This window comes from Epinephelus lanceolatus, chromosome 2 (assembly GCF_041903045.1).
Source record: "Epinephelus lanceolatus isolate andai-2023 chromosome 2, ASM4190304v1, whole genome shotgun sequence".
In the NCBI taxonomy this organism is placed as follows: domain Eukaryota; kingdom Metazoa; phylum Chordata; class Actinopteri; order Perciformes; family Serranidae; genus Epinephelus; species Epinephelus lanceolatus.
The window spans coordinates 1,395,221-1,414,199 of record NC_135735.1 but is presented as its reverse complement, the minus strand read 5'-3'; the positions used below and the strand labels follow the sequence as shown (position 1 = coordinate 1,414,199).

General features: G+C 44.3%; 1 protein-coding gene across 1 annotated transcript; it reads right to left on the bottom strand.

Annotated features, from left to right (window-relative positions):
- Window positions 1-2: 2 nt before the first annotated feature.
- On the bottom strand, window positions 3-18,437 carry katnb1 (katanin p80 (WD repeat containing) subunit B 1). Its single transcript, XM_033620074.2, has 20 exons — window positions 18,297-18,437; window positions 15,781-15,965; window positions 14,334-14,464; window positions 13,942-14,059; window positions 13,291-13,391; window positions 11,861-11,902; window positions 10,826-10,909; window positions 10,418-10,533; window positions 8,823-8,894; window positions 8,598-8,748; window positions 8,319-8,509; window positions 7,876-8,024; window positions 6,751-6,801; window positions 6,319-6,383; window positions 5,968-6,204; window positions 5,196-5,345; window positions 5,014-5,090; window positions 2,215-2,289; window positions 1,639-1,755; window positions 3-1,011 (listed from the first exon to the last, which is right to left on the bottom strand). The coding sequence occupies exons 2-20, from the start codon at window positions 15,818-15,820 to the stop codon at window positions 870-872; spliced, it is 2,109 nt and encodes a 702-aa protein (XP_033475965.1). The 5' UTR covers window positions 15,821-15,965; window positions 18,297-18,437; the 3' UTR covers window positions 3-869.
- Between the last annotated feature and the right edge of the window lie 542 nt (window positions 18,438-18,979).

The window sequence follows — 18,979 nt, the reverse complement described above, 5'->3', positions numbered from 1 at the left end:
TGTTTTTTAATTCCAACATGTATAACTTTATTTAAATAAACAGTAAGAACAGTACATTGTAAAAGGGGAGGGGCCTAGTTGTTTGAAAAGCAGAGAAAGTAGAAAAGGAAAGTGACAGTATTTGAACATCGTCTGTGATGGTCTAAATGTGTTTCTTCTTTATATCCCCTCTGGTGTCCTCTGACCTCAGAACAGTTCATCAGTCAACAGCCTGAGAGCAGACACACACATTAACAACACGTCTGGTTTTAAAGACTCGACCCAGTGCAGAGACATTAAAGGAGTAGTTTGACATTTACTTTCTGACAGAGGGAGATGTTCAGATTGATACCTGTATGTTCAGCCAGCAGCCTGTTAGCTTAGCATGAATACAGGTGGATTTAATTTCCTCTTACTGTCAGTAAATATCTAACCAGTCCTTTGACATGAATTTGTTCTCAGGTTGTTGTTTCGCTCAGAGTTCAGTCAGTGTTGAGTCTCAGTTTGGAGGTGAGATGGCTTTTTACTGTGGCGTCCTGAGAGCGTCCAGACCTGTGCTGATTGTCTTTTAGTGTCAGTTCAGCTGAGATTCACAATCCACACCACCTCCTCCTCCTCCTCCTCCTCCTCATCTGTGTCTGCTCCTAATGTTGCTGCTGGACAGCTGATGGACACTATGTTGAGACGTTGAGTCACTCAGCAGAGCAGAGCAGCGTCCAGCCAGTGTGTTCTTTAGAGAACAAGAAGATTAACGTCTTTAAATAACACTGTTCTTCTTCTCCTCACACCAGACTGACCGAGGACGGTTAGTGTTGTCTGTCTGTCTGTCCTGCTGCGTGTCAGCTGATCGGTCCAGAGATGATGTCATCAGTAGAAACTGTCGGCCTGTCTCAGAGCGAGTCGTCGAGCGGCGCCATGAGCAGCTGCAGCTCTTTGAAGGCGCTGCCGTGACGGCCGACCTGCGCCGCCCTGTTCTTCACCATGTTGCTCAGATTCTTCAGCTGCTTGCAGCACGCTCTGCACTTGTTGTGCCTGCGGAGACACAAACATCATCATCATCATCATCATCAGCTCAGTTTCAGGTGAACAGAGAGAGATATAACGGCTTAATTTTCCCGTCAAAAATTACTGATGGTGAGGTTAAGTGGTGAAAATATTCTAAATATAGCGTACTCATAAACTGACAGTGATATTTTAGGTGTCTGAAATATGTCTTCCTGGGTGCACAGCAGGACACTGTTTAGCTTCTGTGGTGGTATTTCTGCTGCTCCTCCAAACTGGGAACCCTCTGTGGGCCAGTCTGACATTACTGGAGCTATAAACTGGAGACTGTTTTCTCCTGCAGCTCTCAGGATGATGAGGGTCACATGATTTTATTGACTCATCACCGGGTTAAACAGCTGTTCATTCAAACCAGGCTGAATGGAAACTAAATGAAAACGAGCTGCACGTCATGAGGTTTACTTCTTCTCTACAGATTAGTCATTTACATTTATATCTGCTGGTGTAATTTAATATTCCCACCATGCATGAAAACACTGTGAACAAATAATATCTATAACACAAAGTCACGGCTACATTTATAAAGGATTACAGGTTTAATTCAGGTTTTGCTGCAGTCTGTTAGTCACGTCAGTGTGTTTGTGAGTTCAGACTCACCGCTCCTCTCGTGTGATGTCGACTCCGACGGAGGGCGCTGCCTTCAGCGTGTCTGAGATCAGCATCCAGAAATGTTTCATGATCAGCTTCAGAGATGTGCAGCCAGTCTGCAGGTAGCTGATCACACACACACACACACACACACACACACACACACACACACACACGATTGGTTGGTGACAGAAGCAGTCAAATGTCGCAGACAGAAGAACAGAGTTTGTGATTTTATGATTAAAGTAACAGAATGAGAATCAATGTAAAGTCATACAATTAAGTGCTTTACCTAAATAAGAACAGAAGAGTCAACAGCACAGAAACATTCAGCTGATTAATCGTTTAACAGAATATGAATATTTTCAATAAACTATTCTGAGCAGAGCTGCCAAAACATTCTCTGCAGAAGTTTTTGTTGTCACGTGACGCAAACTGAACACGTCAGCTTGAGCTTTGGGGGGACGGGTGTTTTCTGACATTTTACAGATGTAACAGTGAGTCCATAAATGCAGTGAAGACTCAGCTGATCAACAGAGAAAGCCGACAACTGCAACCTTTCAAACAGAGAGAAAGGCAGCTTACCTCTCGTATTTACTCTGCAGCAGTTCGTCAATCTGAGGAAGAATGGTCGTGCACAGGTCGAGTTTCCACAGAGACCTGTAACAGTAACAGCAGCTCATGTAAGAAAACCATTATTTTAATCATCGTTTAAAGATAAAAGATCGTTAACATCAGAATCTCCGGTTGAACAGGGGCATGTTTATCACAGTGTTTCAGAGATGTTTTCAAGCAGCTGACAGGTTTCCGTCGAACTCTGAGGAGTGTCTCAGTTCTCGATCACACAGGACGTGTTTCAGCAGCTGGAGGTGGCTTTTTATAATCGTTTCAATGAGAATGAAACTTTGTGCCCGCTGTTTTTGCGTTTGTTTATGTACCTCATGTTTCTGCGCTCTGGGCGCCTGGCGTTTTTGCTGGAGCGCTCTGAACTCCTCGAGTTCACCTTTGTCTAATGAATTTGAGGGGCGGGGCTTCTGTGGTGGTCACGACAACATGTTAACAGTTGGTAAACAGTGGAGGAGAAACTGGTGGTAGTGGTTGCTGGATACCCAGATCTATACGGCCTGATGATAGACAGCAGGTTGTCAAACTGCCCCTGAGTCATCCTAAAATCTGGCTGTTAACGTCCATGATGGAGGAGAAGCTCCTGGACCAACTGGTGGTACTCCCCATGATCCAGCCTCTTTTTTAGGGTCTCATGTACCCACACAGATCTCTGTTTATCTGCTGACAGCCTCTCACCCTCAACCAGAGCTACAGACAGCACCCTCTGCCTCAACATGGCAGCAGCTACACACTGATCACTGCAGGATACAGAAACTGTAGACTGATTACACGGGAAGGTTAGGGTGAGGAGGTGATGGGGTGGTTGCCTGGCAACAATAAAAAGGCAGAGCAAGTGTGGGATTCATTTAAAAAAAAACAACAGTGTGGAGCAACTCGTGTTTTGCAACCTGCACAATGCTATCTGTGCGATCGGGGCCTTCATTAGCAGGTGGATCAGCTGTGACATCACACCACCCTGACTCCCGCTGATATTGAGCTGTGACGCTCTTCTACGTGCTCAATTTCATTTCATTTTTTGTTTAAAAATTGTTTTCAAATGTCCTTTTATATGGAATCCCCTTGTTTGTCTGTCTGTTTTCATGTGAAGCACTCAGTGCTCATATGGCCCTCAATGTAAAACACTGTGCTGCAATTCTTGTATAAAAGGTGCTTCATAAATTAAGTTTATTATTATTATTATTTTTATATATATTCATCTATTCAAAATGTGTGAGTAATTATCATGTCAAAACCCAAAAAGTCTGATATAGATCGTTTTTGAAAGTAAATGTTTGAGCCAGTTAAATAATTCAAACACATTCAAAATGAATGAAATGTATAAAGTCCATTCACAGTTACACTACGATTAAAATATATATAATGTGTAATAAAAATATGTAATTTAAAAACAAACGTTATAAATTAAACAGAAACCCTTGTCACTGGGTCCCAACATATCTCTGAACAGATACTGCCACCTACTGGTCACCTGTCACAACACACAGAGTGCTGCAGGGTATCTGTGTGTCATGTCTGACAGTAATTTATGTTTTAACTACTTCAGTGAGCTCGTCCAACCATGTTTTTATCACCTCAGAAATAACATCTAGTTTACTTTTAGAGATGCACAAACTGTTGTTCATGCTTTTATCTTTTCAAACCTTGATTATTGCAGCAGCCTGGATACTTCATCAGACTGTACAGACTCAGCTTCTCGGCTTTGAACCAAAACCAAGAAGTTCGACCACGTCAGTTTCAGCATCTTTACATCAGCTCCCTGTCTGTGTTATTATTGATTACCTTTAAGGCCCCTCATGGTAGAGCCCTGCGCAGGACTGTTTTCTTCATCCTGCTCCCGCTGAATTTCTGACCATTACCGCCCGCAACCGCAACATGTGTGTTACTCTCCCGCCCGCTCCCGCAAAACTCTGAGAATTTACGCCCGCACCATAATAGAGATGCATTGATTTTGTGTCTTCTCCCGTCCCGCAGGAGAAAACACGTCATTTTATAGGCTATTAATAAAGAGATTCATGGGGTTGTTTGTTTCGTTTCCCTGGCCTGGATGTCTTTTGACGCACTGGTCAGGAATAGCGCTCCTATTTCATTGTTTTCATTTAGTTTTTAATGAAATAAAGGCTGTTTCATATTCTATTCTCCTCCTCTGTATTTTATTTATTTTTCTACCTTTATATAATCACGCAGTGATTGAGGTTCAGGTCTCTTTTCTAAGAGAGACAGAGTGTTGTCACCTCTGAGCCGGAGCGGAGGTAGTAACAGCACCTCAGTGATGTCTGTATAAACGTGACAGGCAGCAGGACGGGATCATGGACGTAACAGGTGTGGCGTTTTGATGACGTGTTATGTGTACGACCCACAGCAGGACATTTAAAGAGTATCTGTTAGCAGTTAGCAGCTAACGCAAAGAAGAAGAACAGCAGCTGAAAACAATGAGGTCCAGGAGCTCCTTACCCTTCGAGCAGAGGACGAGATCAGCCGCCATATGACAGGGACGCTAAATGATTGTTATTGACACATGATGTCATTGTTATTGTTTATAAAGTGCTGCTGACACGTATGTTATATGTCACACTAGAGGCCGACGCTGACTTTGGTGACAGTTTGTTTCATTCTCCCTGTGTTTTAAAACTTTATTGTAAAGCACTTTGTAACGGCTCTGAGAGGTGCTTCATAGATAAAGTTTATTCATTTTTATTACTATTAATTTGTCTTAACTAATCAGTATAGTGTGTGTGTGTGTGTGTGTGTTTGACTCACGGCTGAAGGTTGATGATGTTGAGGATGTCCACAACGATTGACAGGTCATTCATGGAGACGGCAGTGTCCAGAGCGCTCTGCGGACAGACAGGAAACAGCAAGTGAACAGAGGCAGGTATCAGAGCTGGTTTCCCATTGGCTGACGGTGGAAACTTCACCTCATGACCTCAGCAGAGTCTCACCTTGATGTCCTCTCGGGCCCACACGGCTCGGACTGTCTCCAGGTTCTTGTGTCGGCTGCTCAGCATCACAGACATGGTGTCGTGACCCTTCTTGATCTGAGACAGAGCCTCCTCGTCGCTCAGAGCTCCGCCTCTGTTGTTGGGGGAAGACTGAAGGACAGACGCACAGACAGAATCACTACGTCACACAAATAAATATCTAAATAATAATCTGAGCACCACAGTTTTTACTTTGTAGTTATGTTCTTTCATTTGTAACTGAAGCACACTGTAAATCTCAAAATCCACATAAAGGCAAACAAATGACTTCACACACGTCAGGTGATGTATGAATACATATTTAATAACGAAATGAAAATGTGTGCATTTAACAACTTTACATTTCCTTTTAGGAAAATCATGGTTTCATTCATTTCCTTTTTTTTTTTTTTTTTACTGTTAATTGTACTTTTATTTTGTATCAATTCGTTTTTGCTCAGATTTTTTGTACCACTGTTACCAGCTCCCATTTTATTAAACTAAATACTATTTAGTATTTTGTTAAAACTATTATGAATTAAGTCTTTTTTTAATTAGATATTTTGTAACAGACTCAACATCTCTCTCTCCGTTTTATCTAATTAAAATTTTTTTTTTTTAATGAAGTCTTTTTCAATTTAATTTTTATAATCACTATTTCTATCTCCTGTTTGTCTGGAAACAGATGTTGAAACTTGAAACAATGAACAGCTGATTCATGTATGAAAATCTAATAAACAAAAATACAACTCACGGGCAGGAAGTCAGCCACGTTGAGTCCGATGGGCTCGTTCCTGGTGCTGAGGATGATTTTCGGTTGTGGTTTAGACTTCGCTGTGGTGACGGAAGGCTGAGGAGGAGGAGGAGGAGGCGGGCCGGAGGTGGGGGGGTTTGAGGGCACCGGGCTGACAGCTGAGGGGGCGGGGCGCTTTGCACAGGAAACCACTGTAGGCTCCACCCTCTGGACAGGTGTGGAGGAGGCCAAAGGAGCCTTCAAAACACACACACACACACACACACACACAATGAATGTCTGTTTGGTCACATGACTGAAGATGCAGATTCGTTCTACTGTCAAATCCCTTCTGCTGCTGCGTTCACTGACCTGCTGCTTGTTGGGAAAAGACGTTATCATGTCCTTCATCTGACGGCCGATCGCTAATATAGTTTCTATAAAGAAGAAGAAGAAGAAGAAGAAGCAGACAGTCTTCACTGTGTCCTCCATCATTCACATTAAAACACTGTGAGACATCATGTGTCTGATTCTGTCTGAGGGCAGAACCTCTTATGGGACATGTTTTCATATTTTAACAACATTGAAAAAAGTTCCTCGTTACACACAGAAGTGATTGAAAAATATTTACTGTAGCTGCTTTGAAGTGTGTCAGTGAATGTGGCTGGACGAAGAGGAGAAATATGAATATTCAGCAGCTGCAGGTGAACTGGAGTGAATGTGACTTCCTGTCTTCACCTGATGTGTCACAGTGAACTGGTTTCAGGTGTAAAAACAGTCTGTGATGAAGCTGTGATGACTCACCGTCCTCTGGAGGAGCAGGAAAAGGCTCCGAGATCTTCGGAGGAGTTCGAGCTGGAAGAGACGAGAACTGAAGTCACAAATAAAAATAACTAAACTTTTAAAACTGAAATGTCACGTGTTTAGTTTCTATCATGTTTGTGTGGCGCTGACGGGCGCAACACTGACAGGTGTGACGCTGACAGGTGTGATGCTGTGAAGGTGTGATGCTGACAGGTGTGATGCTGACAGGTGTGATGCTGTGAAGGTGTGATGCTGACAGGTGTGATGCTGTGAAGGTGTGATGCTGATAGGTGTGATGCTGATAGGTGTGATGCTGACAGGTGTGACACTGACAGGTGTGATGCTGTGAAGGTGTGATGCTGTGAAGGTGTGGCGCTGACAGGTGTGATGCTGACAGGTGTGATGCTGTGAAGGTGTGACGCTGACAGGTGTGACGCTGTGAAGGTGTGACGCTGTGAAGGTGTGACGCTGATAGGTGTGGCACTGACAGGTGTGATGCTGACAGGTGTGATGCTGTGAAGGTGTGATGCTGTGAAGGTGTGGCGCTGACAGGTGTGACGCTGTGAAGGTGTGGCACTGACAGGTGTGATGCTGACAGGTGTGACGCTGACAGGTGTGGCGCTGACAGGTGTGACGCAGACAGGTGTGACGCAGACAGGTGTGATGCTGTGAAGGTGTGATGCTGTGAAGGTGTGGCGCTGACAGGTGTGACGCTGTGAAGGTGTGGCACTGACAGGTGTGATGCTGACAGGTGTGATGCTGACAGGTGTGACGCTGACAGGTGTGGCGCTGACAGGTGTGACGCAGACAGGTGTGGCGCTGACAGGTGTGATGCTGACAGGTGTGATGCTGACAGGTGTGATGCTGTGAAGGTGTGATGCTGACAAGTGTGACGCTGACAGGTGTGATGCTGACAGGTGTGATGCTGTGAAGGTGTGATGCTGACAGGTGTGACACTGACAGGTGTGATGCTGTGAAGGTGTGGTGCTGACAGGTGTGACGCTGTGAAGGTGTGACGCTGACAGGTGTGACGCTGACAGGTGTGACGCTGTGAAGGTGTGACGCTGATAGGTGTGACGCTGATAGGTGTGACGCTGACAGGTGTGACGCTGACAGTCGACCTACAGATGACGTTCTTGGGTTGGAAAATCTCCTTAAAGTCTTCCGCGTTGTGGATTTCAGCTGACGACATTTTCTCGTCCGCCTCGTCCTCACTGGGGCTCCGCCTCTCGCCTTCGGGGCTCCGCCTATCAGCATCTGAACTCTGCTTCACCCTGATGACATCACAACATGTGACTGAGTGAAATCACAACACAGTTTCTGTTTGGTATTTTACTTAGATGAAGTTACTTTCTAAATGAATCAAGATGCTGCACGCAGCTCTACGATGAAATGAGATTCCACCGGGTTAAATCGTCACATTTGCTGTAAAGACGCAGTGACTGGACAAAATTGTAAGGCCGCACAGAATGCACAGGGATTGGCTGAGTTTGTGTTAACTGTTGCGATCACAACATCGTAACATGCTGGAGGGACTTGTTAATGTGCTGCTGTTGGCGCTGTCGTACCTATGTGCACTGCAGGTGGTCGTGGGTCTGTCATAGTTGCGGCGGAGCGCAGCTCCTTTGGGATCTTTGGGTTCAGTGAGCGGCTGGTTGTCCTGGATGATCCCCTGAATCACAGAACCGCCGTTCTTCTTCACCCGCTTCAGATCAACCACGTAGGCAGACACAGTGGAGAGCTGGTGAGACACGCCGATCTGACGCAAAGAAAAGGAGCAGTGAGATTTGAATTTTCAGGATGTGATGTAAAGTCCAGTGTTTGAATAATGACCCACAGCTACGCACCAGCTGCTGGTTGCAGACCGCCAGGTCAGAGACTTTCCCCCAGCCCACCGGCACCACGTCGAAGCAGCGGTTGGGCTCCCAGCCAAAGACCCTCAGAGAGTCTGTGGCCCCGCTGTACAGACAGCTGCCGTCCGAGCTGAAGAACACACATCTAAACCCACAGAGGTCAGAGGTCAGAGTCCTGCAACATACTGTGCTGCTAACATCTGTGATGAGTAAACTCACCTGACCGGAGACGTGTCTCCCTCCAACGAGCCAATCATGGTGAACTTCTCCAGATCCCACAGCTTGACGGTCCTGCAAACACAGACACACTGTCAACGTCCAGCAGGCGTCATAAACTAAGATCAACTCAGATAATACAGCCTGAAACACTGAGCGATGAATCCTCTCCTGTGGACAGAGCACAGCTTTATTATAAAACAGCTTTAACAGGAAGATAAATGTACATCCTGTATTAGCTCCACCTCCTGAACTAACACAGACATCAGAGGCATCAGAGCACGAGAAGAAGAAAGTATTAATAAATACAATAAAGAAACAAGAAGCCTGCTGAGAAAACCAGGGTTTAATTTACAGGATGAGCTGAAATGATGACTCAACAAATCATTTTTAATAATCTATTAATCATTTTGACACTGTCAACTTGGCCTGTCATCAGAACTCCTTTTGTTGGATGATATATTGTCCTGTCATAAACAACAGTATTGTCATTTTGAGACCACATTATGCCTCTGATATGATGATAATATCAGGGCTGCCCTCATCGCTCGGAGACCCATCAGTCGACTCAGACTTCAAGACTTTGAGTTGAGCAGTCATATAGATATTTTTTTTCGTCAATGTGCTGTGCAGTGCACATCTGGGAAGTTTTGGTCCCCAGATTTTGCTGCAAAACGAGCGCTCTTTACTTTCACGCCACTCTTTGGTAAAGACAGCTGTAGACAGGCACAAGCACAGAGGAGAAACTCTGAGGCAACGACAGTTTCTGGCTTTTATTTGATATCTAGTGTCAGCAAAAAAATATTGTTGCACATTTCCAATTAATCGTTAGTGTCCTTGTTTCCTATATTACATGAATGCCGCTGTCACACTGAATGTACTGCTGAGCCGCGATCAAACAAACTAAAACTTAAAACTTCATATGAAAAAAATAAAAATAAAACAGCCAAATCTGATTAGACTGACATAATGCAGTTCTGCCCTTCCAAAGTGCAACTAACTTTTAATTTTAAGAATATTCAGACACTGGAATAAAAAAAAAAGAAAAATACACATTTTTAAGAAACACTACCTTGTTCTCCAACACCACAGTTACTTCGATAATCAGGCGGAGTGGAGGATGAAGTTGTTGGAAAATAAAACTACAAATGATGGATTTTTTGCTGGTTACCAGAGGTTGGTGAGCTGACGACTATCAGGACTGCGTCTCTTCAAACTCCCAAAGTGCAGCTGCAGGTTAACGATGAGCTGCACTGTAACAGCTCTGAGGTGCTGTTTTATTTTTCTTTGCACTCACACAAGTAGGCGGAGAGGAGAGGAAAAGAACAAGAACTGCTGCGCCCAAGTCTTAAAATATTCTGAAAAAAACCTTCTGTTTATTCTGCGTCATGTTGGCTACAATTTTGGTGACATTCTTATGTAAACAAACACACATCCATATGTGGTATAATAACGTCATTATCGTGTCAGGCCTCGTCACGCTGACTCATAAACAACAAAGTACTTTGTCTCGCTGACGATGAGGAGAAGACAGAGCAAACAGTGGACGACAGCAGAGCCCTGTGGTGTGTAACAGAGCTCAGGTGGTGGTGACGTACCTGTCGGAGCTGCCTGATGCCAGCAGGTACTCGTTGGGGTGAAACTGGACGATGTTGACGGCTGCAGTGTGAGATTTAAACTCTGTGATGGTCTTCCCCTGAATCAGGTCCCACAGCTGACAGAGACAAGAGCAGACGGCACACGGCTGAGACAGTATCAGACACACAGGAAGAAATAGTGACTCTGCTGGGGACTACTTTCAGCAGCGGATTAATCCACATGTGGTGCTCTAGTGAGTGTGTCAGCAGGATGGTGTGTGTGTTCAGTAATGGAGGATGAAGATCTATTTCTCATGCGTTTGAAATCTTTGGTTTGAATCAGAGAAATGATAATGTGACACTTGGTGACAGGGTTCAGTTGTTGTACAGTTCAGACAGCCGGCTCTCACAGCAGCAGCTCATCTGTACCTTGACGGTGCAGTCGTCGCTGGCTGAAGCCAACCACTTCCCGTCTGGACTGAAGGCCAGACTCCTCACTGCCTGAGTGTGACCCTGCAACACAACACACACACACACAACTGTTATTCTCAAAACACACCACAGAGTGAACGTTAACATTTGATATGAAAAACTAGGGTTCGTTCTCTGTTTACCTTCTGGATGCTGTGACTTTCTACAGAAGCATGTTACATTCACTGAACAACAAAAAAACCCCACCTTATCTCATAATGACGACATAAGATCTCATGATTATAAGGTCCTGATCTAGACAGGGGTCAGGTCACCATGTGCTTTTGTTGTTGTTGTTGTTGTTGTTGTTGGGTTGCTGTATCCCGGAACGTAAACAGCAGATGCCAAAGGATACCGAGCGTCTAATATACAGCAACATGTGACGACTTCGGGAATGTGGATGGGCTGGATATTCATTTTCCATTACTTTTATCTTCAACAGAAATGAAATGGGTCGTATTACACTTTCATATGTTCCCTAACTACACACTGGACAGACATTCAGTTTGTTGTGCTCTTAACTGCATCGTCATTCTTGATTATTTTTCTGATTATTTCCAGTTGAGTGAAACTGTGAAATATCTGCCTCCATGAGCCTCCAACACACCCAACACTGGGAGAGATCAAGAGCTTGATACAGAGCTAATGCAGATAATAGCCGTAAAAACGTTGAATATCCAGCCCGTTCTCTTTTCGTAGTTGCTATGCAGTCACCTTTCACGTCTATACGTTACACACTAGGTATCCTTTGGCATCTGCTGTTACGTTCCAGGACGTCAACAAAAGCAGATGGCAACTTCATCCCTGTCTAGATCAGGATCTCATCATTACCAGATTTTATGTTGTAATTATGACATAATGTGTCTCTTCTCTTTTCTCAGTGAATGCAATGCACCTCCTTCACCTTTATCTTAAATATTATTAAAATCTTTAAAGTTTTTGAATTTGCTTTACAGACAAGAGTTTTTTGTTGTCTGCACACACAGGTCTTACCTTGTAGCTAAACACATAACCTTTCCTCCGAACGTCCCACAGCTGACAGAGTCCAGATTCACATGTTGAAATAAGAAGGAACACTTCATTAATGCAGATAATGAACACAAACACTCAGTCATAGATATTTCTAAACACACACATTTGTACTTTTAGGCCCCGTTCAGATGTAGCATCTAAAACCGCGTGGAAAACGCCAGCTGTGCCGTTTCCATCCTTTTATCCAAGGCACTTCGGAGGTTGTGCTACTGTCGCGCCTGCCGTTACTAAGCAACCAAAACTGCCTGTCACTCACAGGGGGAGTAAAAAAAGGTACAAAGTTTGCGCTCACCAGTTATCCCAAGCTCCGAGCTGATAATTCTCCAGGCATTGTTCCTTCTGTTGGAGTCAAAGTAGTAGGAAGACAGGTCATATAACTCTGGGTATCCCTGGACAAGAATGATCAGTCGCTCCTCTGTTGCTTGCTGCCTTTCACACCACCGGATGTTGTGAAGTCCGTTGGACGGAAAGGAAGAAGCAGGTCCGTGGAGCTGATTGGTTAATTCTTATCACATGACATGCAGTGCGCTTGCTGCATTCGAAAAAGTTGAGATTTTTCCATCTCTGTGCGCCGCGCACGCGCATGAAAAAACAGGCGTGTCGCACTGAATGCGTGCTGCTACGGTGTCGCTTTGGATTGTGAGCGCGCTTGACGTGCATCTACATTGAATATAATGGATTTGTGCGCGGAGAAGACGCTACATCTGAACGGCCCCTTACACTTGTAGGAGCCCTCACTAACATTTAACATTCTGTGGCCCCCAACCCAACCCCGACTCTGAACCTTGAAACCAACATTCAAGCAGACCTTTGAAGCAGTGAGCGTTACTCGTCAAGAAAACAAACTTTTAAGGTGAATCAACTGCTCCTTTATTGGCGACGGTCATCTGCACCACACACTTCAGGTGCCACAATAAAAGGTACACTTCCTGTTCCCTCAACAATAAGAGTCACCCACTTCCTCTTAACTTAACAGTGGCCGTCATACAGAGCTAACCACATAAATGCAACTGATATGTAGACATATTAACAATGAGGACTAAAATGTCCTCACAATGCAGAAATGTCCTCACAATGCAGAATGTCCTCACTATATAAAATGTCCTCACAATGCAGAAATGTCCTCCTCACTATATAAAATGTCCTCACTATATAAAATGTCCTCACAATGCAGAAATGTCCTCCTCACTATATAAAATGTCCTCACAATGCAGAAATGTCCTCCTCACTATATAAAATGTCCTCACTATGCAGAAAAGTCCTCACAATGCAGAAATGTCCTCACTATGCAGAAATGTCCTCCTCACTACATAAAATGTCCTCACAATGACTGTCTAAAACTCAGGATTGGTCCTCACAACGTAGCTTTACAAACAAACAGACACACCCACCTTGATGTTTGTGTCCATGGAACTCGAGGCGAGGAAGTTTCCAAACGGATGGAAGCCCAGACTGGTGATGTTGGCTTTGTGTCCCATCAAAGTCCTTAAAACTGGAGGAGACAGGAAGCAGCAGAGTCACACAGCTGGACTGATGGAAGAATGACCCTGAATTCACTCAGCATCTCGGGGGCAGATAGCTGTCTGATATTTTAAAAAAGTCAAATGTAAATGCAGCCAAGAGGCTTTAGAGATGGACTGAAACCTCCAAAGTTCTAGTCTGATGTTAGAGCTGCACGATTACGATTAAAATGATAATCACGATCAGAGTTTCTACAGGTATCAGATGCTTACAGCCGATGCTTATAAAAACCCTTTCAAGATGATTTTTAACCAAATTTAAAAAACAGATTTTTGGACAAATCTGCCTTTTCTGATTGAGGCACCACAGGTTAGTATAAAGGTCATAATCATGAGTCGGGTTCAGCCTTAAGAATATCAAATAAATAGTGTGGCCCCATCAGATGTTGGAAAAGAAGTAACTGTATCCCTCTCTCTGTCATGTGTTTGTAAAGAGCTGTCGAGCTGAAGAGAAACACCTTTCCACAACACACACACACACACACACACACACACACACAAAGAGAACAAAGTGGGTCTCACTCTTGGCAGCCTCCAGGTCCCAGACTCGTATTGATCCAGACTGTGAGCCGGTGACGACCTGCTCCTCTGATGAGGTGAACTGGACACACTCCACTGCGTTCTTGTGACCAGTCAAACTCTGAGGTATAACACACACGCACGCACGCACGCAAGCACGCACACACACACACACACACACACACACACACACACAGAGTCAGCAGCTGCAGCTGTAAACATCTTAAAACTCCTTCAACATGTGAAACTAGAATGTAAATATGTTCTTATTAAAATGTTTCTTTATAACACGACGGCAGTGAAACAGTCCAGAGCTCCATCTTGTCTGATGATAGCCTTTACTGCAGTGTTCATATCAAAGGTCTGTAGGTGATGAGACAGTGAGGAGGTCTCACCATGATGCAGTTGGCCTTGCTGACAGTCCAGATGTTGACCCTGCAGTCCTCTCCTCCTGTGGCCAGCAGGCGGCCGCTTTTTTTCCCCAGAGCCAAACAGGAAACAGTGCTGGAGTGAGCCTCGAACTCCTCTGTACAACAACATGAGGGACAGATGTAGCTGTGCTCTGTGGGTGAGGATGCTGCAGCTGCTGCACTGACTGAGAATGATCCCTTATCTACTTTATTTCAGCAACTACAAGAGGCAGTGACATCATCATTCACACACTTCTTTGAGTACTGTGAGCGAACCTGCAGATCCAAAAGTTAATCAGAGCCAAATCATCCCTGAACGACACCAGAAAATCTTCATTGAGAACTTTAGTTTTGCAGAGCACAAATATACATTTCTCTTCCAAGCTTTCTTCCATGATTGTGATTGTCTGCTGCAGACTGTACCAAACATCCTGATGTACTGCCCTCACTGGTCATGGAAACAAAAACACAGGCTTCACCATGATGTTCTTAATTATTCCTCTTCACATTGTTTGATTCACCAAACCAGTGAACCAAAGTGTGAACTGTCACCTGAGGCTACCACAGAGGAATCTCACTGCTTCTTCATCTCTAAATTTATTTTACCATGAAACTGTCTTGGAAACAGCAACATTCTCAAAAAGTAAAGCAGAAACTTCTTCCGGCAGCCTACAACCTGTGGTGGCTGTAAAAAGTCTGATAACAGCAGCGGGTGACGTGGATAACATCCTCCATCATGGGATGTGTGTAATATTTCATATCACAAAACTTAATACACTGTGTTTATGTCTAAACCATTAAATTAAACCACTGACAAAGTGCTTCATCTCATCTGAAAACTAGACTCCCCCGCCTGTGGTTGTATGACTCCGCCCACTAGCCCACCCCGTTGAGATCCTGGGAGTCGAGATCATCCGAGTGGCCATGATAGAAATTTGAGAGATCAAAGTGTAGAAAATCAGGAAATGTTTTTCTGCCACAAAAAAAAAATCAGGTTTCTTTTTTCAGACATTCCTCTAATCATTTAAATGTTGTGTTTTACCAGATAATTTGACGTTCAGGCCTCGATGAAGTTTTCAAAGAAAAAAAAAACTCAGTTAAACTGGTCACAACCCATTAACATCTGCAACCTGAACTGGTCACCAGGTTTGATGTAAGGGTTCATTGCTGACAGATACTGATCTAAAACAAACAGAAATGTTAAAGGAAAAAGTCCCTCTGTGTAATAAGAATATTTCTGACAGTTAACACAGTCAAGTTATTCTGTCTCTCAGGTTTTATTTTCAGATCACTCAACACGATTTGGAGAATTCAAACTTTTAAATTGGAGCTAAAATGATGAGGTGGTGAATCCAGTTTCCTCTCCACCAGCTGAGGGTGAACGTGTCATCAGAGCTCTGAATTAAAAGTTTAACACAGAGCTTAAACTCACGCAGTCTCCATGAGATCTTGGTGGCGCTGGCTGCAGCCATACTGGTCACACTGGGAGACTGGCTGCTGTGTTTGAACTGGCGCACCACTGCTGAGAGTTATTCCTGAAGTTCAGTCGGCATCAGCGGGTTCAGACATCAGCTCCTCATTTACCGTCTGCACTGAGCTGCAGGGACAGAGGTCCACCTGCAGGGACACAAAGCACATGAGACAACAGTCAGGTCCATTTTTATTTATACATCATCAGGCTGTGAACCCTCCCGCAGGCTGTGAGCCCTCCTGCAGGCTGTGAACCCTCCTGCAGGCTGTGAACCCTCCTGCAGGCTGTGAACCCTCCCGCAGGCTGTGAACCCTCCCGCAGGCTGTGAGCCCTCCTGCAGGCTGTGAACCCTCCCGCAGGCTGTGAACCCTCCCGCAGGCTGTGAACCCTCCCGCAGGCTGTGAGCCCTCCTGCAGGCTGTGAACCCTCCTGCAGGCTGTGAGCCCTCCTGCAGGCTGTGAGCCCTCCTGCAGGCTGTGAGCCCTCCTGCAGGCTGTGAACCCTCCTGCAGGCTGAACCCTCCTGCAGGCTGAACCCTCCTGCAGGCTGTGAACCCTCCTGCAAGCTGTGAACCCTCCTGCAGGCTGTGAACCCTCCTGCAGGCTGAACCCTCCTGCAGGCTGTGAACCCTCCTGCAGGCTGTGAGCCCTCCTGCAGGCTGTGAACCCTCCTGCAGGCTGTGAGCCCTCCTGCAGGCTGTGAACCCTCCTGCAGGCTGAACCCTCCTGCAGGCTGTGAGCCCTCCTGCAGGCTGTGAACCCTCCTGCAGGCTGAACCCTCCTGCAGGCTGAACCCTCCTGCAGGCTGTGAACCCTCCTGCAAGCTGTGAACCCTCCTGCAGGCTGTGAACCCTCCTGCAGGCTGAACCCTCCTGCAGGCTGTGAACCCTCCTGCAGGCTGTGAGCCCTCCTGCAGGCTGTGAACCCTCCTGCAGGCTGTGAACCCTCCTGCAGGCTGAACCCTCCTGCAGGCTGTGAACCCTCCTGCAGGCTGTGAGCCCTCCTGCAGGCTGTGAACCCTCCTGCAGGCTGAACCCTCCTGCAGGCTGTGAGCCCTCCTGCAGGCTGTGAGCCCTCCTGCAGGCTGTGAACCCTCCTGCAGGCTGAACCCTCCTGCAGGCTGTGAGCCCTCCTGCAGGAGGGTTAGGGGTTAGTTTCAGACTCAGTGTGGTGCCTTTAAGAAGATGAAGAACATGTTGGACGGACTACAGCTGAGCTCTGCCTGTTATAAAGCTTGTTAACAGTATATATGGATATGTACAGTATACTTAAATCATTATATCTTAGCTGATTGTAAATGTCACACATTTTGGTCAACATTAGTTATTCTGAAATGTGCCCAATAAATAAATACACTACAAAAACTAAATACATAAGTTATTCCTATGGATCTGAATTAACTGATTAACTGAACCCTGGATGGTTGACGTGTCTTCATCTCAGGTAGAAACAGAGCAGCAGAGGGTTAACGTCTCACCTGAGGAGGAGTCTCACCTGGAAAACTTTATATCACATTTTATTGCTATAATTTTATAGCTGTTATCAAAACACAGTGTGACCACAGTATTCACATCACAAAGGTCACACACTCACACTCTGATAGATGTGACACAGAAAGAAGCTCCTGTTCAGGTCACAGAGTGGTGAAATACATTTACTTGAATACTGTACTTATATGCAGTTTTGAGGTAATTTTACTTTACTAGTGTATTTCAGTTTTATGCTACTTTCTCCTCCACTACACTTCACAAGTAAGTATTGCACTTTTAGCTTTAGTTACTTTACAGATTCCAACTATTAATACAAAATATAATCAATAATAAACGATGGTATATTATTACAGATGAAACTACCCAGCAGTATATGAAGTCATTAAAATGAGCTCTGTCTTAAACTGATGAACACATTAATGCTTCAAAAATTATAAAACAATAATATCATTCAGGAGATAGATTTGTCTCAGTATTAATTGTGTGAACAGATCAATAATCCACATATTAATGTGTAGTCTGTAAATCTTACAACATTCAAAACTCAAAACTTTTACTTTTGTACTTTATTAAAGTACATTTTGAATGCAGGACTTTTACTTAGAGTATTTCTACACTGTAGTTTTAGTACTTTTACTGCAGTAAAAGATGTGAGTACTTCTTCTATCACTGCTAATCAGCTCAGTTACTCACTAGAAAGCTAAGTTGATGCTAAGCTCATTAAGAAAACTCCATTAAACTAATTTATTAAGCATCACTTCAAACAACAGATCAGCTCACGTTAACTCATCTTACTGAGTTATAGTAATCGATTACCTGTAGCGCTCGTTAGTGTGACTTACCGTCCCGGTAGGTGAGTAAACTGTCGTTAACCAAAGCTAGCTAACGTTAGCTCAGTTAGCAGTGAAGTAACAGAGCTCGTCAGCAGCGTTAGCTAATTAATGCTAAGCTAGTTATTATGACCGGAGAGACGTGTGGCTGAGTTTACCTCCGTGTGTCCGCCGTCGGTAACGAGCGGAGAGCAGGTTGAAGTTTAACGTTAATCCGTCTCAGCCGCTGATTGCTGACAACTTGTTGACAGTCTGGTTGCTCCTCCGCTGCAGCTTAGCAACTGGGCGACACACAGTTCACTTCCGCTGACGTCAAACTTTTTAAAACAACTTTATTAACAACAACATGATCTTTGTTTTAATAATGTGCATTATTTTCTGTCTTAATGTCACATATATAGTGAGTGATTATTTATCACTACCGCTAATAATCAGTCAATACAATAAAAACTGAACAACCTGCAGTTTTTTTCAGCGTTTTAAAACCACTAATTAGCCTAAATTAACAATTAACATACTTTAGGTTGTATTTCCACACTGAAGGGGAACAGCACCTGAATGAAGAGTTCAAATGTTATCTCCATGGCCCAGGAAAGTTTTAACAACATTAGAGGACCGGAAAACACAGAAGTTTCAATCTTGTGATGTCTTTTTTTTTTCTCCCCCACAATGTTTTATTTGCAAATATGAGGTTTAACAAACACATGGCAAAAAATCATTGAACACTGAACAGACCAGGGCTGCTAGAGTTCATTGCCAGACCTTTCAAAACTCAAATTAAATGCACAGTTTTTAACAGGTTGAGAGTCTTTGCAGCTTTGTTGTTGTTAACACGTTCAAG

Coding starts and splice junctions, on each gene's coding strand:
- katnb1 (XM_033620074.2), bottom strand. CDS start 15,820: ATGGCTGCAGCCAGCGCCACCAAGATCTCATGGAGACTGC. Junction 11,903..13,290: donor CCATGGACACAAACATCAAG/GTGGGTGTGTCT, acceptor GGACTCTGTCAG/CTGTGGGACGTTCGGAGGAA. Junction 2,290..5,013: donor AACATCATCAACCTTCAGCC/GTGAGTCAAACA, acceptor TTACTGTTACAG/GTCTCTGTGGAAACTCGACC.